The sequence below is a fragment of the Coloeus monedula genome (genome assembly GCF_965178545.1).
Source record: "Coloeus monedula genome assembly, chromosome: 20".
Taxonomy (NCBI): Eukaryota; Metazoa; Chordata; class Aves; order Passeriformes; family Corvidae; genus Coloeus; species Coloeus monedula.
The window spans coordinates 158427-183325 of record NC_138800.1 but is presented as its reverse complement, the minus strand read 5'-3'; the positions used below and the strand labels follow the sequence as shown (position 1 = coordinate 183325).

Here is a 24899-nt window from a genome sequence, read left to right as displayed (position 1 = left end):
ATTTCTTTCCTTCTGTGTCACCTCAGCAGTCCTGGTTGTGGTTTATCCATATCCAGTCTTTGGTTGTGGTTTATCCATATCCAGTCTCCCTGGATCAGACAGTTTGTTTGTAAGAGTCAACCGTTTTGCATTTCATGGTCAGGCTGAATCAACCTACGCGAACTCCACTAAATTCTTGCTCTGAAGGTCTAACACAAATAATCGGCAGGCTAAGAAAATAAAAGGCAGAAATCTAGCACTGTAAAATGTGGGATGAAAGTTAGGGAACAGCAGGCAACCACAGTGGAAGGAGGATTGAAGTGGCCTGTGCTGCCCTCCAGTGGGTACCACAGAGGCACCTGGATTTCAGCAACACCCTCGTGGTCCCCAAGCTGCTCAGGTGGCAGAGGGGACCCTGTGCCACCAGCTACAATCACACTGCACAGGCATTTGGACCCCTCAAATATGAAACCAGCTGCTTCCCTGAGACAAGATGGCCTCAGTTCACCTGAAATCCCAGAAACTGGGAATGAGGACAACAGCATCAAAGCTGAGCTTTGCACCAGGGCAGCTGGCAGGGTCTGCACGGAGCAAGGCCATTGGGAAACCACACACCCAGCTCAGGAGGTTTGTAAATACCATTTTAATAAATCGGAAATGCAGCAGGACAAAAGTTATCCACAGAGATATCCCACTCCAATGGTAATTCTGTGCTCTGCAACAATGAGGCGACAGGTCAGACACGACAGGGACATAATAGGATTCAAGTTAATGTTCTACCCCAGGAGAATGAAAAAACAAACAGTGAAGTGTCAGATGGGAAAATCTAAACTCTGCAGCTGACAGCAATTTGGGAGCCAAACAAAACCCGGGAGTTTTGCAGAGTTGCACATTCTCCTCTGACTGAATTTGAGGAAGCACAGCATACATTAGATGCTTGGAAAAACACACAAACTGTTCTGAAATGCCAACATCCCTGGTGTTGTTGCTGGTGTGGATCCTGGAGAACCACCGGAGACAAACAGAAAGCTGCCCAGCCTACTGTGGAGGTTACACAGCTCTGTGCTATTTTTTTGCAGAACATTGTTGAGGTGCTTCGCATACTGTGTAATTGATTTTCCAAGGAACTGTTCCATGGGTTTTGCTGTTAACATACTGGATAACTGCTGGGCCAAGATAAATCTGCAAAAGCTGTTGGCAAGTTTTGCTGAGATATTTCTCCCCAAGTCTGTGGAATTTAACAGATTTTCTAGCCTTGCTTCCCAAGCATCAGGAGACTGTGGCATTTGAGCAGCACCAGTACCAAGGGAGTTCCAGCTGCCAACAAGGCAAAATAGGAGACTGGAAGAAGTTACTTAAATCCCCTCCTGATTGGATAGGAGCAATCTAGCAGGGAAAACAAAACAACCCCCAAAATAAAAGAAGTCCTCCGTCACATGTCAACATCAGAGTAACAGAAAACACCTTCTTTGGTAAAGGTGGACAAGCCTCTGGATAGAAAGGCTCTCATCTGGCAACCTGAGCTGAAATCCCTCGGAACAGCTGAAACTGGAATTGCTTGGTTTTGAAGCCACTCTTTGAGGGATTGCCTGCAGGTGCAGACTGACTCTGCCCCTGCATACACTGCTGAACTCAGGTCAGAGGGGCAATAATCTACCTGTAACCCACCCATGTTCTTCACTCTGCTCAGACTGTTGTGATGCAATGTCACGCTGCAAAGAGGTCACATATTCCCTGTCCTGCTCTGGGACAGTCCAGCATGCTACTGCCACTGGAAATGGGAATGTTTGCATCAACAGAGGCACCAGCCTGATTTTCAGGAGCAGCCACAAGCCAGGTCTCACGGCAATCCTTTGCCACTCAGCAGTGTGAGCTCCAGCAATGCAGCTGAGCCAGCAGGAACCCTTAGTACAGACAATTATGTCAGCAAACGGGTGCCTGCTAAGCCATAACTTGTTTCTCACAGGGAAAATGAGAAATACCCATACCACAGGGCTGCAATTCTTCCTCTATAGTCTGGACGTACATTGACTGTGTTTTTCCAGTGTGGCTATGCTGTATTTTACCTGCTATGTGGTCACAGTGCAGTGCTCAAAAGGTTTCATAATTCTTGGCCTATGCAAGGGATTCTTCTTCAGAACAGTCTGCCTGGCAGTCTGGGATTTTCATCAGGTAACTGTATCTAAAAACTAGGCTGCTCTTTCAAGGTTATCTGTAAAGGTTTTCTGCTTTGGCAAAAAGAAAGCTTATTCCAGATAAACTGAGGGGAAAAAAGAATTGCCAAACCAAACAAACCAACGAACAACCCCAAAAACGTTGAACATTGCTTGTACTACCACAAAGGTCTAGAAAAGTCTGAATGAGATAAAGTAAGCACCACACTACACAAATAAATGCTCCAGAGGCATTGGCATGACACTAAAGCCAGTGTTCAGAGGGGGGAGACCTGCACAATCACACACTGGGACTGTGTTGTAGTACATCTGATGCTACCCTGAGTGTGCCCTACAGGTACAGCCCTCATGGTTACAGGTGCAAGGCAGACAGGAGTACGGCACAACACAGCGCTGCTGTAGGAACAGCAAGTGTGCTGATCCAGGCCCTTTCTGCCTCAGACCTCGGCGAGTTTTTACAGCACTCCATTCTGCTGAGAGCTTTCAGGATACAGCCTCCTCCCACTGCCCTTGCACTTAGGATGGAAGATTCAAATTTAGCGGTTTAAATACTTCAGGAGAACTGAGGAATGCGAAAATTTCTACTGCCTACCCAAATTATCCTGCTAACACAGCAACGGCACAGCCTAGCAAAGACCTGATTTTCAAACGAGGGTTCAGCATGTACTGAGAGAAGCTCTTAAAGGAAACCCCACAGACCCACACCAAAAATACTACCCCCAGCATCAGTCACAGAATCCCAGAATGGTTTGTGTTGGAAGGGACTTTTAAAGATCATCTTGTTCCAACCCCCTGCCATAGGCAAGGATACTTACCACTAGATTAGGTTGCTCCAAGCCTCATCCAACCTGACCTGGAACACTTCCAAGGATCCAGGGGCAGCCACAACTTCTCTGGGCAACCTGTACCAGGGCCTCACCGCTCTTACAGGGAAGAATTTCTTCCCAATATCCACTCTAACCCCACTCTCTATCAGTGTGAAGTCGTTCCCCCTTGTCCTGTCATTATGTCTCTCTCCACCCTTCTTGTCCACCTACTCTTTCAGGTAAACACCTAATATTTCTTTTTTTTTTAAGCTGGGGCTTTCAAGTACTTCTGCTGATCCAATTCTGGTATTGTTGCTTCTGCTGAAGTCAGTGATCAGTCAGGGCAGAGCTGAGGGCAGTGGGAAAAGTCTTCTCATGGGGCATTCATGTCCTGTTCAACTTAGTGCACAGAAACTACCCGTGAACACAAGTACCTCTGTTAGGGTGAAACACTGGTGCAGCAGAACTGCCTGCAGTACCCTTCCCAATCCTCTGCAGCCCTTCTCCATCCCTTTGATTAGGAGGGATAGGTATTTAGACCCACAATACCACTTTTCTTCTGGAGGCACATGCAGCTTGCTTGTTTGTCCAGACAGTTCTCCAAGTGCCCCCACACATACAACAACTTGCATCTCCCTCTGCCTAATGTGGTATTTACCTGAATCTCACTCCCTTGCAGTCACCAGAACCTCACTATGTGTCTCCTTCTCTTTGTGGACCAAAGCACCATCAGTCCTCTCTGACAGATATGACTCTTGTTAAGTTCTGTGAAAACACTCCATAATGTACTTTTATTTAAGAGGAACTGTATGGAGGGAACTTGACCCATTTCCTATTCCCAGAGAGAAAATTAAGTAACTCCTCACTATGATTTTTATTTTCCCCATACATTTACTCCTCAAAATAAACAGGAAACAGCTGGCCCCATAAACATCAAACCCACTCAACTATAAATCTGAAATGGGAGGAAGTTGCTCAAGATTTAGTACCCCATGAAATGTACTGCTACTGCTGAAAGAGTTCTACTGCAAGACCGAAACAGAGCCCTGAGGTGAACAATACCTTGGCTTCTTCTGCCATTTTCTTGTCTTCATCTATCTCCTCAGCCTTGGCAATGTAATCCTCTCCTTGGTGTTTCCTTCTCTTCTGCTTGGGGGCCATGAAACCTTGCAGAAACTTCTTAACAACACCAGCCTGGAGCGCAATCACACACTCTCCAAAATCCTTTAGGCTCTCCAGCGAGTACACCTGTTGGGAAGAGGATACGACCCTGTAACAGCTGGATATTACTCTCTCTGCTGCTTGAAGTGGGCCTGCAAATGGACACTTGTGGTATCTAATGCAGTGTGGTTACCTGCCACACTTGGTTATGGAATCAGCCTATTGCTGCTGTCTCAACAAGACATGCTTGGCTTTGATACAGAAGACAAAAATCAGCTATGGAGTTCTGCTCCATAAAGAAGCCTGTCATGAGAATATGGAAACAGGACAATTGAACAGGACACTCAGCTCCAACACTATGACCCACCTACACCTCAAGCCATCAGATGTGTAATCTTGAAATAATTGTTTAAAGGACAAACGAGAAAACTGATCTCCTGCTCCTCTTGTCTGAGGAGAACAAAAGACTGAAGACCTTCCACAGAAATTATCATCTCACACTTGTCCTGTTCAGTACTTTGCCTGTTCACTCACTTTTGCTTCATATTCTGGTGTCACATCAACATATCCCAGGCCTCCCTTCTGCAGCCGCGTTGCAACCTCAATCAGATCACTCCGGAGATAGTTCAGCAGCTCCTGGCTGCCATCACAAGATTTGAGGCCCAAGTTCTGTTTCCGAGCCAAATGGATGGAATGTGTGATGTCCTGATACCTGGAAAATCAAACCAACCTTTGAGTACAGGCAGAGCACTGCCCTGGAAGCTGGGCAGGCTCTGGGACAATGGTCTCCACCAGGGGCTATGAGCTCCACCAGTGCAGAACATTCTTTGAAAGACACATGAAGGCACGTGGCAGTTCTGGCTCAGAGCAACTGGCACTGCCTTTGTTCCTAGTTTCAAGGAGCAATTTGAAGACTGACAGAACCTCCTCACCATTCAGAGTGTTATTTATCAAGAAACTGCCCAAGAAAAACCAGCAATTACTCAACCTCAACGTCTTCCCCTCTTCAGCACAGAAACAATCAAAGCCCAGCCTGGGATGCTGCCCCAGGAATGGCAGGGATTTCTGTGCTGAGGACATGCTCTGACTCGGAGAAGGCACACACAGAAAAAGAGCAGGCTCACTTTTTCTCCAAGCGCTCCTTGAGCTGGCTCTCCCTTACTCCTTGGGGGTGCAGGCAATCCAGCAGCTCATCCAAATCCTTCTGACTGTCACAGAGAAACCTGAAAGATAGAAAAATGTACCAAGATCACCTAAGGTATCTCTGTGAGAATACAATTTCTTCTTCTAAGTAGTTCCCAAGGATCAGTAGGCAGGGATAAGAGGTAACCTATATCCTGACCCCATGGAGGAATGCTAGTAGAAGAATTCTGACTCAGGTTGGCCTCGTTTCAAGGTTCCCAAATGTAGCCAATTCCAGGGTAAGAAAAACAGAATCAAAATAAACACAGAACTGGTTTACAGATGTAATTTCCCCATTAAATTTATTAAAATGTTGGCATTTGAATTTAGTTGTCTACCCCAGTGATTCCATTCACTACTCTGCAGTTCATTTAAGTCATCTGAATGTCATGTTAGATGTACTAGAAAAGACTAACACACTACGCACTGAGAGCATGGCAATTTAATCATACTTTCTTTCATTAACTGGAAGTCCCCAGATTAAAAAGGGGATGTCCTGGCTGATCCCACAACTGCTGCTGCTGGAGCTGTGTGCCTGTGCAGGCTCTGTCTCTTCAAGTGCACAAGCCCTGCTCTCTAAGTTTGCCCAAACTTGAAAGCTCAAGTGCAGAATCTGAAAACCATATTCATTAACTTGAAACCTTCCTGCTCAGGAGTCCTTGAGGACAGCTATGGCCATCAGCAGTTAGTCCAATCTAAAAAGGGAATACTTTTGCAGAGTTCTCTAAATCAGGTATCCTCTCTGCAGTTCTGGAGTACAATCACGTTTGCATGCTGGGTTGTACATTTAAATGAGTTTTAAGACAGCCTGAAATTCTGTGCCTTCCTTCTTTTCTTTCAGGAAGCCATGGAGCCTCCTCACCTGATGGGATGGGGATTCAACCTGAGCTACAGAGGTCGTTTGCAGAAAATATGACTAATTCCCTATCTTCTATAAAAGGATTGCTCATTCGAAGAGGGAAGACAGGAGATAGGAGAATCAACCTTATATGGAAACAACTGCAAAAGACCACTCTGTGATCCTTACCAGAAGATTCCAGATCTAATCTTTCTTCTCGGGCACATGCTCAGATGAGCCAAGCAACAACTAGAGAAAGATACTGTTGTGGCTCCTCTTGAATACCCATCTCCACAATGCTTATTTTTCTGGCAGAAATACTTACTAAATACCATATCTGAAAATATTTCATAATTCTAGTATGGTTCTACTCCTAGGGCAATGGCCTCACAATTTGCATTCAGCTAGGAAATTCATTACTCTAATAAAACATAGGATTGATTGCTCAACAACAGAAGGAAAATGTTTTGTAGCCAGTCGCCTTCTTCAGTACATCTGACCCTGCGGAGCATCCTCACTCTGCACTGAGATCAAAACCTTTGGGCACCACTACTCTCTGCACCCCTCCCTGTGGAACAGGACACAGCAGCTTCAGATATCCTTCACCCACTAGAATCTGTCACCACCTGGGAATGGCACAAATCACACTCCAAACCACCTGCCCTACAGATACCCAGCACAGGAGTATTTCCCAGACACCTTGAGATGGGTTGCCCAGGTTGTGATGAAACATCAGACACTGTTGGTGACACACCATGAAATCCAGCTATAAAAATGTCCAAGATGACCATGCCTGAGCCTTCCCTGTTTTCTCCCATGGAGACAAATCAAAGGGGGAAACTCACTGCACTGTTTCATCACACTGTAAAAAGGAAAGGGCACTGAAAACAGTCATCATGTAGCTACTGCATACTCCAGTATTTTGGTGGGAAGACAACACAGGATGCTGGGCAGCTGCAGAAAGCAGCTGCCACCCTTTGAAGAAGGCCAGAGTTCAGCCCTGGCACAACTTTGTTCCTGCTGAAAAGGGACACAGGACAGGGAAGGAAGAACATCTGCAACAGGTACTTAAGTCTTCCCAATTCACCCTGAGAGTAAGGACTGGGATTTCTGGGAGAGGGAACTGATCTACTTAAGCCTGAACTCAAAGCCTGATCTGCAAAATACACACACATCAGAGATATCATGTTAGTTTGATTAGTGACCCCTTGCTGCTCTATTGCAGCCACAGCTCCTGCTTCCCAAACTAGCTCCAGGCACTCCCTACCTGTAGGAACTACCTGCACCTCCAACTGGAGCTCAACCACCTCCAGGCTGGGAGCATGGACATGGTAAGACAGGGCTGGCATTTTAAATGGGGAAGGCAAAAGTGAGTCTTACAGAGTGCAGTGGTAAGACAGCTGGTGCCCTTCATGTGGCCTGACACAGCTTAATCACACACTCCAGAGGGGGATGGGAAAGATCCCTTTGGGAAAGTCAAGACCAGGTAGGGCTCTTCAAAGTGATCTACAAGGGGGAAATCCTGACTGGTGTAAGGGTGTCTTGCATTCCTGAAGAACAGCCTAGATTCTCTCCTGACATTTCTGGCAGCACAAGCCAACAGGCTGGTCAGCAACCAGAATAGAAGGGACAAATGGCACAAGCATCAAGTCAAAAGGAGGTCCCAGTATTCACTCAGGCTGAATACTCCTACACCTGTTCTCAGGCTACAGGCTAAAAGGGACAGAGAAAGGTCTAAAACCTGGACTAAGGAACGACGAAATTAAGAGGACAACATCTAGAGGAGCCCAGGACCAGTACCTGCTCTGAAGGGTTGGTGGAAACAAGGGAACTCCATCTGTAGAGTATAGGTGTGAGAATGGAGTCTGTCAGCACCCACTCATGGTTAACTCAAATTGTCTGCTGAGGGGACCCGCCATACCATGCTGAATTCCTAATAGATGAAGAACAATGGCAGTTACTCTGCAGAGATGCCACTGTGTCCAAAATTCAACTGCTTTCTGACCAGGATGAGCAAGAAGTCTCCTGCATGCTAATATCCTGCCAAGGCTGTGATTCCCCCATGGTTCTTGCAGGAAAGACCAAGCAGTACAAAGCAAGCGCTACGGTATGGACAGTGACTTCTTCAGAGCCCATGTGCCCAGAACAAGGAGACTTTTAATAAGGATCAACATCTGTGCAAGTGGAGCGCAAGGTGAAGAGAGGAGTGATCCATCTGTCTGGAGAAGACAGAAGTAACCAAGTGTTTATGATTCTGCACTTTTAGGACAGAACACTGGACCGTCTTCTTTTTGGGGACAAAGTACTGAAAGCAGAACCACTTCCTTGAGATATTGTTTGTGTAACTCTTGATAGAAGAATATATCCGTTTCTCCCTTTATTGGTGCCCTACCAGCTCCCATCCTCAAGAGAAAAATGGGCAGGACTGTGAAATACAACTATTCAGAGTTAATTTGGTGTTTAATTGCAACGTCTCATCACTCTAAAGCATAAAAGGGTAAAGCTAAAATGCTCTATGTGCACTGTGAGGCTACTCAATCCCACATCCCAACAAACAGCAGGACTTAAAGCAGAACACAAAGAAATGAAACTTCCTATGCGTGTGCCAAAATTATGAGTTACAGCTGGACAAGTCCTTGTACCTAAACAACAGGACATATAGATATCCAAGGACTTCAGTGTGGTCTCGGGGCTCCCCAGGGTGTCCAAGGACAATGTGCAAAAAGCAGCCAAAGAGGAGACTCTTCCATAACTATTTATGCTCAGAGCAGTCCTTGAGATCAATGGCAATGGCCCTAAAGGAAAACACAGGAATAGCAATATGGATTTCCTCAGAGGGAAGTTCTAGTTCCTGGCTATCCTCTGAAATAACAGCTCCCAGCCTGTCACTTGGCTTTCTGTGGAAGCTTACATGTAGACGGTGGCAGCTGTCAGACAGGTACTTAGCAAACAAACTAAGCAGTTCCAGGCCCTTAAGGAAAAACCTTTCAGCTGAGAGACCTTATTGCTTAGCTGCAGGCATGGCTTTGGGTGCTCTGTCAGTCAGTGAGAGGCAGCCAGCACAGCACTCAAATAGAAGGGGTTATGTGTCCTTTGAGAAGCTTCCTCTGTGCCCCTGCTCCAGGCCCATGCCTGGCTCAGATCCACCTGCACTGCTGCCCCTGCCTGGCAGAACAGTGCACACAGGCATGAGACCCTCATGAAAAAACAGCAAGTGCTGTGACTGTCAGCACTTAAAAGTCCTTCCTAGCAGGGACGAGAAAGGACGGACACTGAGGACACTGCAGCATAACAGCCAGGCCAAAACCCAACCCGCCCCCCACCCCCGGCTCAGTGTCTGATGTCCAAGTGGCCAAAAGGCAGAGCAGGTATGCAGTGACAGTTCATCAACCTACCCCTTCAGACTGCAGCATCTGCTGGTTTGAGGACTCCTCCGTGTGCCAGGACAATTACCTTTGCGCTTCCTACTCCTCAATGAACTCCTGTCTCAGCAATTTGTCCACTAGTGCTTCCAACAGGTGCAACTCACAGATCCACAGCAGTTGGTAGCAGCCAGTTGTACACCTCAGCTGCAGCACTTTCCTCTCTACTTCATAACAGCCATTTGCCAGTTTCATTTCCTGATCCCTCCTTTCTCTATCAAAGAAAACCTCTTTACGAGATTTCCCCAGTTCCCTCTAGCATTGCTCTCCATCTCCCTGCTGAATACACAAATCTGGAGCATTTCTGTAGTTTATTTAGTATTTCTCAGCCAATTATTCTCTCATGCAAAGAGCTTCCCTCTTCTCCTAAGACAGAGGCTGTAACAATAGATTCTGTGAAGAAGGATTGTTCCCCAAGGGGAAAAGAAAATTGTTTTGCCCTTAGTCTGTACTTCACTTTATCATTCTTTTTGTATCTTTCACTTAGATTCACCACAGGTTTTAAGTAGGCTTTCTTACTTTTAACAGCTTCCTTATCCTGATGTGAACCACACTCAGAATGTTTTGTTATTGCTGCTACAGTTTTGTTTCCAAGCTCCTCAACCCTTTTTTTTTTTCCAAAGGTAAGAGGCAGCACTTGCTCTGACCATTTAGTATGGAAACTCTAAGGCAAATCTCTTTGAAAGCGTTTTGGGCTTCTGGCTGCCACTGTTAAGCTTTTTTTAAAAGCAGCTTCTTAATTTTTTTTGTTGCTTTCTTTTATAAAAGGAGAATACCATCCATTATGGTCACTCCATATAAAGCAGCTCTTCTGACAGAACGTAATTCAGCACTGAGTACATGCAGGACCTGGTTCTAAGAGCTGCTCCTCCCAGGCTGTGACTGGTTACACCATACAGCACTCCTGCCTCTGTCACCACACCGATCTTCCTCAGAATGTTGTTGGGAGTTGCCAACCTGATTGAGCAGACCAAATACTGTGCTTTTTCAAGTTCAGCCTGAAGTCACAAGTTGAAGGAATTCTGTGTTAATTAATTCATCCAATTTGGCTCTATGCTGCCCTTCAGTGTTAGCAATATGTGCTCTAAATTTAAGGTACTGTTTTCCTCATGGAATTGGTCCTTCTCCTGGAACACACCTTGCCATCTCTGCTCAATGAAGATCAGGTGTTAGAGGAGGCAGTTAGGAAGAGCAGAGGACTTCCCTGTGGATCACACTGTCCCTGTGGATCACACTCCCTGTGCAGCACCCATTCCCTAGGAAAGCCCAATTGCCTGAATTTTGGCCACGTGGCAAGATATGCCAAGGCCCAGACTAGTAACAGGGTGGGGATTTGTCATGGGAGGATGGGGCAGTGAAGGAAAGCACAGGAACTCTGTAATCTCCTATGACCTGCTGCCGTGACAAAGAAGCGGCAGAGCAATACCAAGAGTCAGCACTCAATGTTGATGGCTCAGATAAATCAAGACACCCACAATTTCAGCCTCTTTTACAATTCCTGGTGGGGGAGCAGGTACACATTTAGTAAAGTAGTTCTGACTGGCAACTATTCTTTGGAGACGAGTTCAACTCTATCTATCAAAGACCAAGCAATCCCACTCTGTGTGTCAGCAGTGGAACTCTAGGGGACGGGCACTGCTAAGACAGGAGCTGCAGGAGTATATAGTTTGTGACAGTTATCCTCAGGGTTACCTAAAAAAATACACAGTGCTCCACAGCAGCTAACAGGTACAGCTTAGCCAGGGTTTTCTAGCATGGGGACACTGCTGAGCATTCCTTACCACACAGAGCAACATTCAACACAGGAGAATTTAAGGACACTGGTAGGGCCAAGTTACAATCAAACATGCTCAAGGGTAGATTTGATTCACTTAGAAGACACTGCTTGGAATTGGGAAGCATTAAAGGGATAACAGGTTGTCAACATGGAAGAATAAAATATTTAAAAAGCAATACATTAAAGAAGGATCTTAACAGCTAAATTTATAGTGGCTTTGTATGATTGATTAGGTTGAAAGATGGTTCCACTGGCTCTTGGACTGGCTGCCCTGTTAGCAGGGCAGCAATAATATCAGCAACAGAGGCCTGGTGAGCTGCTGAACCAACCCAACTGCTCAGCACTGAAAGAGAAACAGGTTTGTAGCAGGGTTTAGCAAAAGAAATCTGTCTAGATTCCTTGACCTCTATCGACATTTGAAGTACTTTGCAGCCATGAAAGTGTGTTACCATAAGTTCTGGCCCTGCTTGGGAGTGGTGGTCTCAGCAGGCAGGTCTGTGGTGGGCATGGAGCGGGGCAGCTTGTTCCCTCGGCTGTCACTGCCTGTGCTCTTCCGCTTCTCTGCAAAAGAAATGCACAAGGCTCAGGTAGATTTCTGAGCAGCATTCCTACCATAACAAATAGATAAAACTAGTTTCCCTTTTTAGCTGTATACTAACAAAGCACTTTGAGAACCAAAGGAGGTGTAAGCAGCCTGAGTTTTTATTTCTGAGCATCACAGACATGAGATGAACACTCTGACATGAATTTAAGCCTCTGCTCATTTATGCCTTTGATTGTTATGTTTCCAAACGAACATGCTGAAATCCTGCCCATTGGCTGGGGCAGCAGCTGAGAGATGAAAACAGCTGGAAGCAAGGAACACAGCTGGTCAGTATTTGAAAGAGTTCACATAAGAAAATATACCCATGGAGGAGCTTGGAATGATGCACCTCCAGCTCAATCAGTCACCAAGACACAGGTGGCTGTAAAGTTACACCTGGATGAAGGATCTCACTGTAGATTTGCCCTGTTCCATTCCTCTACAAGTCTGTCCCTTGTCTAAGACAATCCTACCAGGTGAGGGCTTGGATCTAACTCCGTAAGCTCTCCCATGCAGGACTGCTGCAGATGGACTCAGTGCCAGAATATGATGTTCCAAAAGAAAAAAATGACTGCAACTGAAACTCAGATGAGTCAGATTATTGCAGGGTCTTCTGTCCCTAGAATTACTTCCACACAGAACTGTTAAGTTTCCCTCTGTACAGATGGATTTTTGTGCATGTCCAAGTTTGCAAGGCTCCAGGACCCAGGCTCCACATCAGCCAGGCAAAATCACAGAGGAAGCACTACAAGTTCAGCAAGTCCCTTGCACCTCACCTGCACATTCAGCAAAGGTGAAGAGCAGGCTGAGAGGAAGTGCAAGAGGGATGTTTGCCAAAACAACCTCAATCAGCAAAGCTGTGCATATCTGACAGACTGCCCTGCTTGTTACTATTCCACAGGCTGATCTGGGAGTCTTGGCACCAGTGGAATATCAGCACTGTGATGGACATCCGCACTCTGCAGCACAACAGGCGAACTGTGCAAGGGTCTGGCACGCTGCAACTCAGCAGGGTCAGGGTGAACCAGAGGGATGGTATCAACTGACAACAACCTCGCTACTTCTAGGAGAGACTATATCCCACAGTCCTTAGGTGGAACACTGCAGGCAAGTCTCCAGACCTGCAGCAGCAGAAGGGAGGTATCACCAGCACCTCCTGCGTGCAGGCTTCTAGAGTTAAAAGAAGGCTTAAATCAGAGTATCCCCATCAGGACACTCGGACTAGACAGTTCTTTCACACTCATGACTCCATTTGGACAATCAGATAGAGCAGAGGAAATACCCTCAAGAGACCATACCTCCAGGGCTGCAGTCCTTCTTCGAATCTTCCTTTTTCTGGTGGGGAAGGGTAAACCTGTAGTCTATACTGTCATGTACCCAGCCTTTCTCAATAAACAAGCCAGGAACCTCATCTGAAAACAGCCAGTACCTGTAAGAAATGTGTGTTAATAGGTATCTGTCTCCTTTTCTGGCTAGTCACACACACATACACACACATTTTTTTTTTTTGCATCGAGGGGAGAAGCTTCTGTGTGCTCAACGCACTAAAAGCTGAATGCATGCATATATTTATATTAGCACAGCTGAGAAAGAGGAAAAGCTTTGCTTAGAATCCATTCCAAGAGCATTCCTGTGCAACAAACATGAAAAAAAAAAAAGAAAAAATGCTAATGACGTTCCTGAGCACCCAATGCCAGCACCTGAACCTCCACTGGTCCTGACCTCCATGGGAAGGCCTCAAAAAGCCAGGCATGTAACCAGCCACTACACTCCACATACACAAACACTTTCCCCTTCTCTCTCCTCTGCAATTCCATGCACCCTCCCTATCAATCCCTTCCTGGGAGATCATAACTGACACAGTGCCTCTCTCAGGGCAGAGATGAAAGCCCATGGTCATTTCCTTTCCCACCTGTTATGATTCCTATCAGTGCCAATTGGGGTCCTGCGCATCACCAGCTTGGCTTTGGCAATTCCATCCTGGAAAGTTTTCTCAGCAGCAGCTTTATGCCTCCGAATTCTTTCCTCCTCTGCTTCTTTCTCCATCCTCACTGTTGGAATCAGCACAGAGTAGCATTAGCTTTCCTTTATTGCATCCAGCTATCAATATTGTCTTTTATTTTACTAGACCACGGGAGTAAAAAAAAAAATAGTTTTATCAGGGATTTTAGTTAACATTCTTTACAACCTTACACTCTTCAGTTTACCTTCTGCCTACCATTCTTTAAAAAAAAAAAAAAAATATATATATATATAAAAAGAATGAAGAACTCAAGGTGCAAGGATGAACAGGGCTGAAGAAATCCTGGATAAAAACCGTCATATCACAGAATCATGGAATGGTTTGGGGTGGAAGAAACCTTAAAGATCATCTTGTTCCAACCCTACTGCCATGGTCAGGGATGTCTTCCACTAGACCAGATTGCTCCAAGCCCTGTCCAACCTGGCCTTGGACACATCCAGGGATGGGGCAGCCACAGGGTCTCTGGGCAACCTGTGCCAGGCCAGGCTGGACGGGGCTTGGAACAACCTGGTCTAGTGGAAGGTGTCCTTGTCCATGAAGGGGGGGTTGGAACACGATCAACTTTAAGGTCCCTTCCAACCCAAACCATTCTGTGATTCTTGGTCTCCCAGAACAGATACTCCCACATTCCAGCTAAGGTGCAAAAGCCAGGCCTCACGAGGGATGCTTATCCCTCACTTGTTTCAGAAGGGAAATAACAACCTAGATGAGCTACACTGTCTACTTCTGTCTGCCCAGTACCCACATTTACAACCAATAAACCCCCTAAACTGTAATTCTGAAGCGTTCTCTCTTTACATCCATACTCCTCAAACAGCACTACTTAAAGTCTGGAGTTGCAATTCATGATTTAGAGAGGTTTGAGTGGACAGTTTATATTTATACATGTTGGGGTTTTAGTTTAGTCTTAGTTTTTTTCCTGTTAAAGGAATTTTCTCCCATATGCATGTTGCTAGGGGACAAATAGCTGTACTTAAGAAAGACAAAAAGGGAGTGGGGCGGGCCTGGCTACTCCTTTGTCTACACCTGGGTGTGGAGTCAGTTCGCTCTGAGCGTCCGGAGAGAGAAGCTGCAGAGAAAGGAGCTGCTGCTTCTTTCTTTTTGGCCGTTTTTTCTTCCTGCTTGAAACAACGCCGGGACCCCAAAAGCCGCTTTCCCTGCCCTGCTGGAGGTCGGGCTGTGGCTGCCCTGCCCCGCTGCTGCTTCGAGCTTTCGCTGCGTTGTAGCCCTGCTCGCCCTGCCTGCCTGGGCATCCGTGGGGTTCTCCCATCTGGATACATCTCGCCTGCCACCCGGGATTTGTGCTCATCCCTGCCGTTCCAGCCTGCTGTTCCTGAGAGTCCGGGATCGGCTGCCCAGGGGTTTGTGAAGCCTTTGTTCCATCCCTTCCCGGGATCCCAGGCCGCCAGTGCCGCGTGCTCCCCGAGCTCGCTCCGGAGCGCCCCCTGCAGCCGCGGGGGAACCATCGCACCTGCCCTGCTCACCGGGAGCCGCCAGCGCCCCTGCCGGCTGCGAGCGGAACTGCACCCGAGGGGAAATAGCCTGACAGCCGAGAAGGCTGGCACTGGGTTTGTGTGTGCTGTTACTGCCATAGTTATTGTTGTTTTGTTTGACTGGTTATATACATATATATATATATATATAGATATATAGTAAAGAACTGTTATTCCTATTTCCCACATCTTTGCCTAAAGGCCCTTGATATCAAATATAATAACTTGGAGGGAAAAGGGCTTATATCTGCCATTTCAAGGGGGGCTTCTGCCTTCCTTAGCAGACACCTGTCTTTCAAAACCGAGACAATACAGCTCCATTACTAATTATTTAAAGCAAGAAACAATAAACAGAGATTTATTGCCCACATCCTGGTCTGGGAGAAGGGCTGCTTGGCAACAACCTGACCATGGGCACAGCAGCAGAGCCAGCAGCAGCAATAGGAACTGCTTTTAGGCAGGAAATATCTCCTCTGTACCCAAGAACTAGATGATGTTTGGACATAAGAAATTCTTGGTTGTTTTCTGTACCAAAACAGATACTGTGTTGTCCAACCTCTGTGGGCCTGCCATAGTTAGAAAGGTACTGAACAAAAGACACCCACAGATAGAAAACTCGAAGTAGGTATTCTTTTTTCTTAAATGTACTAATTTTAAGCTGCTGTAGGAACCACAGCAGCTGAATTATAAATCTCCAGTGAGCAAATCCCTTAAAACCAGAAAATGCTTCTGAAAACAGGCTGTCATTTTTGCCATGAAGTTATTCCACAACACACAAACACTCTACTCACCAGGTAATTTTTCTTACCTCTCATTTGTATTTCTTGTTGCTCCCTCTCTTTCTTGGCTTGGATGGCAAGAAGGCGCCTGCTCTTCACAGCACTGATCATATCATCAGCTTCGATTTCCACCCGGTGCTCTATTTTCATCATCTCGTGCTTTTTCTTTTCATTTCTTCCCATCATATGCTCTTCTTTCCCGTTTTCCTTGATCTTGGCCACCATTTCTTTTCGCTTCTGTTTCTCCGCCCTCTTCTTGTCGTTCTCCTCCTTCAGGACAGCCAGGCGCTCTTTCCACAGCTCAGCTGAGGCCTGCTGCTTGGCCTCTACGTGGTCCTGCACGGAGTACGTCATTAGGATCCGGTGACACAGTGCTCCAAGGATCTGCAATTTCTCTTCAGGAGTCAGCTCAAAGAATTCTGATGTCTCCAGTTTCTCCAAAAACTCATCCTGTACCTCATTATCCTCAAAAGCTGCTGAATCCTTACTTTCATCTACATTATCAGAGACCTCACTTTCCTCTTGCACATCTGACTTGCGCAGGCACAGGCGAACCAACTCAGAAGCGGAATGCAGAGTGAGTGGGATTTCAGAAAGTTTCATTCCCAGCTCAGCATAATCCTCAGCAATTTCATCCTGCAGCAGGGTCTGCAAGAGAATGACCAGTACTCTGTTCAAGTACAGGAAGCCTCCCTTTTCTGCACAAAGGGCTTCCATTAGGGACACTGCTGTGATGGGATACTGAGCATCTGGCATCAATAACCCTGAGTAACAGCTCAGGAACTCCACCACCATGGCCACATCCCCAAAAAGTGTGTTAGGAAGTCCCTCTGGAGTATCAACCAGTTTAAAAGTAGGCAATGTCTTCCCTTTCAGATCTTGGTCCTCAAATCTCCTCTGTTTTTCCAGTTTTTCCTTCATCTCCTTCTCCTTCCGCTCCTTGGCTCTTTCCTTCAGTTTCTCCTTCAGCTTTTCCCTTTTCTTCTTCATGTACTCCTTCCGCTGTTCCTCAGTCATGGTGGCCCATCTCTTCCTGTGCTCCAGGAGCTCATAGCGTTTCTGTACCAACCCCCGCAAATCCTCAGGGAGACGGGCACGGTCCTCACTGGAGAGCAGCCGAGCTGTTTTGGAGATGATGCAGGAAAGAGCACTTTTTTTGTCTTCCCTGTCTTTGTTTTCTTTGTAATAGGCAATGAGATGGAGCGCTGCAGGAGGCAGGTGTTTCTGGGGTTTCCTGGAAGATCCAGGGGTGCCTCCAGAATTCCTGGGAGCTCTGGACACCTTAGTGGTACCTTTAGCCATGTCCAGCAGCGTCATTTGTTTCATTTTCATCTTCGGGGTCTTCAAGCCTTTCCTGGGAGACTTTGCTTTCCCTGATGACTTCTGTCCATTCAGAACCCTTTTGCCTCTTTGCTTTTTGTCCAAGGATTTGTTGTTGCCCTTTCCTAGTCGGTTCCTCTTTGGAATGTGAAAGTTAGAACCAAGTTTAGCAGGTGACACAATTTTCATCACCTCTTCCAGCTCCTCTTTGGGACATTTTGAGTTCTTAGAGTTTTTCACCTTCAGTGGAGAGCCAATTATAGATTTTTCCAAATGCACATGGCACCACAGGGTTGGACTCAGTGGCTGTCCCAGGGAAGGTCCATCCGCTTTGGATTTCTTAGGAAGCTTTCTGTCAGGTGACCGAGAGCTCTTCCTCTTGGTTGAGGGGTTGAGAGCCATATACTAAAATTAAAGAAAGAATGATTTTGTATTACTATTGAAAGGTAAATAAAGGTTATCTAGCTCTCTTTCTATCAATTATTTTTGCCCATGTTTTAATGTTTTTTCTAATGAAATTGCTCATTGCATTAAGGGTAATAGGCTTCTGCAATCATAATCAGAGTCAGAGAAGGACCTGGGTTGAAAGGCACCATAAAGACCATCTTGTAGCAGCCTCTGCCATGGGTGGGGACACCTTTCACTCTAGACCAGGTTGCTCCAAGCCCTGTCCAACCTGGCCTTGGACACTTCCAGAGATGGGGCAGCCACAGCTTCTCTGTGCAACCTGTGCCAGGGCCCCACCACCCTCACAGGGAAGAATTTTTTCTCAATATTCCACTTAAACCTACTCTGTGTGAGTTTGAAGTCATTCCCCCTTGTCCTGAACAAATATTTATCTTCTAGTTTTAGAACAACACTTGACAGAGTCTATGAAAAAATGAGCTTACTAAATGAATAAAATAGTGCTTTCTACACCAAAAGATGTATTTTAAAACACCGTATCTCACAGTACAGCATTTAGTTGGTTAATATTATATTTGGCTGGTTAGCACAAAAGGCTGGAAGAACCCATTCCTGCTGCGTACGTATTCAATACTAAATTTGTAGTATCTGGCATCACTCAATGCAGCCCTGTACACGAATCAGGCCTCATAAAGTCACATGCATCCAGCTCTTGTGCCCAATACCTGACATTACCACAAAAGGACTGTGGCTCTCCCATTTCTGTTACACCAGGAAATCCTATCTTTACTTGTAGACAAGCAATGCAAACTATTGGAAAAACTAAAAGGCAGTTGCATCTCAAATTTTCAGAGCAGACCCCTGTTTCAGATGTTCAAGCCATGTCACCTCTCAAAAGGTCAACCTTCAAAAGAGTAGGTTTTCCTGTTCTGCTTCCCTCTGGATTTAACAGATATGTGGAAGTGGCACTTGGGGACACAGTTTAGTGGTGGCCTTGGTGGTGCTGGGTAACAGTTAGGCTTGATGATCTTTGGGGGCTTTTCCAACCCTAATGATTCTGTGGTTCTAAAACCCAACCAGCACACTGAGGTCTCTGCCAAGACCCAAGGAACGGGTGAGAAAGCAAACCAGGTACTTTTAGGAATTCTTACCTTATGTGGGTCAAGCAAGAAGTCACTGAATTTACTGGGGAGAGAGTATTTCTTCACTAGCTCATCCTCCACAACCCATGGGGCATTCTCACACGTGCCAGCACGTAGCGCATTGTGACGGATGAAGTACCTCAGGATCTCCTTGTTGGGAGGACGCTCTGTACGGACTAAGCTATCTGCTGGAACGTTGCTGATGATCTTGGAGATAACAGACACACTGTTAATGATTAACTTCTACCCACATATAAATACAGGTCATATGGCTAAAAGGAACCAGGATCATTGTACTTCTTCATGTCCAAAAACTCTAAGCTCATTCAAAGCTCTCTTGGAAAGACCCAAACCGAACAGAACTTGCAGAACTGAGACACACAGAGATTGGTAGGAGAATCAGACAGTCAAAACAGTAAAAACCATGGGTTTATCATGCAGATTTTTTGCCAAAACCCACTGTTTTATCTCTGACCTTCCTCCAGCTTGTGCTTGCTACTGACTTTAAAGCATTTACGTATTTGTGCTTGATTTTTTTCCTGAGATCAGAGGAGCAGCTCTGCACATGGTACTCACTGAGGTCAGCACCGCCTCACGTGTCAAATTAGCGAAGAGCAGACAAAAAGTATAGAGCAGCGCTGCAGCTACCCAGAGCTTCCCAAAGCACTGCCACCTCCAACTCAGAGCAGCTTGGTTAGGACAAGAGCAACAACTGCCACTCATGATTTCACTGGTCTCATTAACTGCATGACCAGAGGCGAGGCACTTAACAGCAACCACACTAAAGATCTGTGACTTAGTGTGTACGGTACCAAGTGTTTCCATGCACAAAACCTAATTACAGATAGAAACAGCCAGGCTGCTCAGCCTCAGACAACTATCCCACATCCAGCATCATGATTCCAGCAAGAAAGTACTACATTGCGCTGTATAATCACCAACAGTGATTAATTAAACTTCCATATTCATGTTGTAAGAGAAAGAACTCAAGCAGACAACTTACCTTATCTTCATTTTTCAGTTTGACATCATATTTGTGTGGCAGGAATTTAGGTGGAACCCACTTCCTTTCTTCCTTCTTCAATGAAGCGGGAAGCTTCCGAGGAGACCTACGTGCTCGATCATCTGAAAAAGGAAAGCAAGACACTGTCTTATTGTTACAGTTAAAAAAAAAAAAAAAAAAAAAGGTTCAAAAATCCAGACCACCACTGGACTGGGCATCCTACTTCTCGCTACCTGCACAGTGTTTGGTTAAACTAGAACATTAGGAAAATAACCCAAACTGGGTTTTAGAAATAGCTGGAAGATACAGGCTGGAAATGGAGGCCCTGACCAGCTCTGAAGTAAGGAGGTAACACCTGTCTTCAGGGAGTACAAAGGACCATCTTCATTTAAACTCATCTCTCTGCAGACAGTAAGCTGCAACCACCTGTGCAAAGGTAGAAAATACCTGTAAGATTTATGAAGGGGAGACAGGTTCCATAAACCAACCAGCAAACCTGGTTAGGGAACTCCTGCCAACAGCCCAGGCTGCCTCTGCCATACCTTCTTTGAAATAATTCCATGTCAGGAATCACTGACTCAATTTTGTCTTAAGAAGAAAGCAATCTCCAAATGTTTTACATTTGTGGCTACCATAGAATCATGGAATAGTTTGAGTTGGAAGGGACCTTAAAGCTCATCTCACTCCACCCCCCTTCACTAGACCAGAGACACCTTCCACTAGACCAGTGCACTCCAAGCCCTGTCCAACCTGGCCTTAACACTTCCAGGGATGGGGCAGCCACAGCTACTCTGGGCAACCTGTGCCAGAGACTCACCACTCTCCCAGGGAAGAATTTCTTCGTAGGATTCAAAGAAAACAATACAGCGAGGATGAGGGATAAGAGTAATTATCTACTAAATATACAGAGAATACAAGTAGATGTTTTTAGCAGGGGGGGTGTCCCGGGTGCAGGAGAGCCAGCCGGACTCAACACGAACACCGATACGATTTGAGCATCGTGCTCCAGTTTTATTGTTTACTTACACCAAGTTATACTTTGCAAAGTTCACGCCCCTTTCCCATGAGAAAGCCTCGAAGCAGCGGGGGAGCTGACCAGTGCATACCTTTCCCCAAGGCTGTTCAAGGCTGCCAGCTAGCAGGTGCCTTGCAAGCCTATCTTCAGCCTGAGGCCCTGTCAGGGGTACTTCTGCAACAGCCCTGGGATGCCCAAGCTCTCCTGGGGTATCCTATGCCCCCGCTCCACAAGGAATTCCTCTACAGATGTTAAACCTAAATCAAACTCAAATATATAGATCTCAGCATCACATAATAGAGCACTGAAGCTCCAGCACCATTACAGCTAACATGGTATAAACCCAAGACCTCTTCTTTTGTGATTTACTTTCTAGATTCCACAAATAGGGATGACTATATGGAATTCCATCAAACACCACGTGGATATTTGGGTGAGGAAGAAGAAATTACTATCCATTCCATCCTAAAGTTAATTTTAAAAAGCCAACTCAATTTGTTGGTGCCTTGTATTGTAATAAAACATACGTTTATCCCTGGGAGCGTTCAAAGCCAGGCAAATGGAGCTCCTAGGAAAATGGTCTACTGAAAGGTGTCCCTGTCCATGGCAGGGGGTTGGAATGAGAGGGTCTTTAAGGCCCCTTCCAACACAGCTGATTCTGCGTTTCTAAAGCATCTATATTGTGTTGTCTCCTGAATTGACTTTATTTCGGATTTTCCAGAGCAGTACTGGTTTCAAGTCCAGCTCAAGCTACAGAACCCGCCTTCAGTTCACCATCAATTTTCAGGACAATCTAGCCTTTCCTCTTGCTCCTGCAGATTATCCAGAGTTCATTCCCTAAGCAACTAAAAATATAAAGTCACTTCGGACTGCACAAATGATGCAACAGAGCTGGTATAAAGCCTTTTTTTCAGCTTCTGAAGGAGAATAGACTCCTAAGCAGAGAGACTGAAACCATCTTTCTCTGCCCCATTTCTCCTCCAACAAAACCAGCAAGTTTGACACAAGTATTAACAGAACTGTCAAGGTTTGCTCTGCCCCCTCGTGTGCACACAGGCACACACAGCTCTTACATCACAGTTATACAGAGCTTGTTACTGCTTTCAGTTACTCACTCTAGTGTAGTGACTTCAACCCACATCACGTGGCCACGTGTGAACATTATTAGAGAGAAAAAGTCCAGGTCAGTGTGGCTGGGAACCCCCAGCCTCTGTGGATGCAAGTCAGCAAGCCAGCATTTCCTACTTCTGTAGTCTGCTGTGTAACTGTAAGAAATGCTATGTAACTATATTAACGAACTCTGGAATAATTTGTTTCAGTGATGTTACTGTGAGCCTATGTTCTCTTATAACCCAGAATATAAAAGCATTAGCAATAAAATATAGTTTTAGTAACAGCATATGTATAAGTAGAAGAGTTAAAAGAATGAGTGTTTTACTGCTTAGGTTATGACTCTGCCAGCATCTTGAGCTGGAAAATGTTGAGGTTCATCTTTTCCAGAAAGAGCAGAACAGTCCCAGCTTACAGAGCTGACTACACACAGGCCAGAACCAACTGAGTCAGAGACTGAAACAGGAGCAGGAACCCTCATTCCCGCAGTATCCAATCATGGAGTGCTGCACTGGCAATGCCCACAGCTGCTGGAATACCGCACACCAATGCACAAAGGATCGTGGTAAATCTTTTTCAAACACCCAGATCTAAAACTGCTGCTGTAAACTTGGTCACTGAGCATTTTTAAGTAAAAGGTACTTCCCATGCCTCTTATGCGGCATCTTGAGATAACCACCACTCAAAAAATACATGTATAAATAAATAAAGCATCATTAGCCCCTCTCCAAGCACAACCACTGCTTCAAATGATGTGTATAAGGCCAGATTGTTTCTGAAACACCTTTCTTTTGCTTCCTGATTATACAGAGCACTGCAATGAAATCAGAACAGCTCATAACTTTTCCCAGTACCCATCAGAAAGAGCTGAATTATTAAGCTCAGTACTAGACCTTATTAGAACCTCTTTTCTACTCCTGACTTTGCTATTTGCTTGCTGGGCTATTTTCCAAGTTTCCTCTTCCCCACATCAGAGGAGATTAAACACACTTTCCCATATGCTGGAGTCACTATTTACAAATGCCAACAGTTTATTCATTTATGAGACTTTAAAATAAAGCTCTCCAGGTTAGAACTATATTGTGGGATTGGGGTTGGTTTGTTTGAAAACACTTTTTGTAATCTGTTTTAAAGACTCTTATAATTCCATTTTAAGAAGTTGCACAGGACAAGCTTATAGTGTTTGTTTGGTGTTGTTTTTTTTTCTTTCAACAACATCTTCTCAGAGTCAAGAAAAGCCTTGGACACCACTACTTAGCTCTGCAGCAAGGAGGAACACGTGAAAGGGGAACAAGGTTTCAAATGATGCTTTATTTTGAACTCTTACCAAAAAAAATTATTTTGTCTTGCCATATGAAAACTGGAAAGAGAATAACTAAAAATGAAAATAAACCTCTTATTTTTTATAACTACTGGGGACAAAGAGAATTAGAGCTTGTCTCTGACTCCAAAAAACATACTTTTGAACTAGGGAGGTTTCCTCTGAGGATGAACATTGCAGCAGAACTTTGTAATTCTGAATGAACCTTTGCTGTTCCCCTCATTTTTTTAAAAATACACTTGTTATACTTTAGAAGTTTACACATTTCATGCACTGCTTTTGGTATTACACCTTAGAATGACAGCACATTTTCTGCTTTACAACAGGCAAGAACAGCTGAAAGCCAACAGCAGTGACACCCCAAAAATTCACCACTAACAAGGACAGCTTCTGGATTTTTACCACACAAGACTGTTTAAACATTCACAGCCCAGCCCCAACATGCACATAAACTCCAATACTCACTGCCAGGTGCTACCTACTGCCAAGCTGCTCACTACTTACTCATACTGTCCCTCCTGTTGTCATCCTCCTTCAGCATGGCTTCCTTCTGGTTGTCCTGGGCTGCCTGGCTGGAGTTCTCCTTGTCACTGGACGGAGAATCACAGGCTTCCTCAGATTTCTTTTCTGAGGCCTCTTCGTCAACTTTCTCCAGGGGATGTATTTTCACAACTTTTACAGGCAACATTTTCTCCTTACCAACCTGCATGGAAATATTGGTGAAGACCAAACCTGAGCAAGACAGGTGAGCTAATGGGCTTAAGAGAAAAATATGAGCTAAGATGACCTCAAAGCAAAACTCCCAACCCACAGGGTTTTCCAATGCTGCTTTCTCAGCCTAAGGACACAGTATGTGCACAAGGTGCAAGTGTGTTTCACAGCAACCCCAGTTTAGAGACTATGCCCTAAACACTGCTCACATACAACACAAAAAAAAAAAAAAAGTTTGAGTTTTCATCAACATTCCCAGTTTTGGAGGGAATTTTCAAATCAGAGCCTTCTTAGAGATTTTTAGGCTTTGACTTCAAGCTCCATTTGTTTCAGACTACTGCTCCTTCTGGCAATGTGTCAGGTGAAAAGATTATGACAGATAATTTTTAGTTTCTTTGAATTTAATTATGTATTTATATATACACAGACCATCACATATTTAAGCAGCATAACAATTTTATCTATTTCCCATGCACACACATAGATCAGTCATTTTTCTCTTGGTAATATTCCAGGATCCTGGAACGGCTTGAGTTGGAGAGTCCTTAAAAGATAATCCAGCTCCAAATCCCTGCCATGGACAGGGACACCTTCCACTAGAAGTATGGCTTACAGAACCATTTTCCATCCAAAAGCAGGTGCTATCATTGGGATT

At 45.3% G+C, this 24899-nt stretch overlaps 1 protein-coding gene across 1 annotated transcript in view; it reads right to left on the bottom strand.

Annotated features, from left to right (window-relative positions):
• BAZ1B (bromodomain adjacent to zinc finger domain 1B) overlaps window positions 1–24899 on the bottom strand; it is a 45130-nt gene that overhangs the window by 11023 nt on the left and 9208 nt on the right. Inside the window, exons 4-13 of the mRNA XM_082294932.1 lie at window positions 24038–24236; window positions 20088–20209; window positions 19094–19291; window positions 16247–17942; window positions 13835–13973; window positions 13221–13351; window positions 11789–11900; window positions 5245–5343; window positions 4655–4832; window positions 4022–4207 (exon numbers count right to left, since the gene is read on the bottom strand). Of these exons, the coding sequence (XP_082151058.1) occupies window positions 4022–4207; window positions 4655–4832; window positions 5245–5343; window positions 11789–11900; window positions 13221–13351; window positions 13835–13973; window positions 16247–17942; window positions 19094–19291; window positions 20088–20209; window positions 24038–24236 (3060 nt within the window). The remainder of the gene's footprint in view (window positions 1–4021; window positions 4208–4654; window positions 4833–5244; window positions 5344–11788; window positions 11901–13220; window positions 13352–13834; window positions 13974–16246; window positions 17943–19093; window positions 19292–20087; window positions 20210–24037; window positions 24237–24899) is intronic.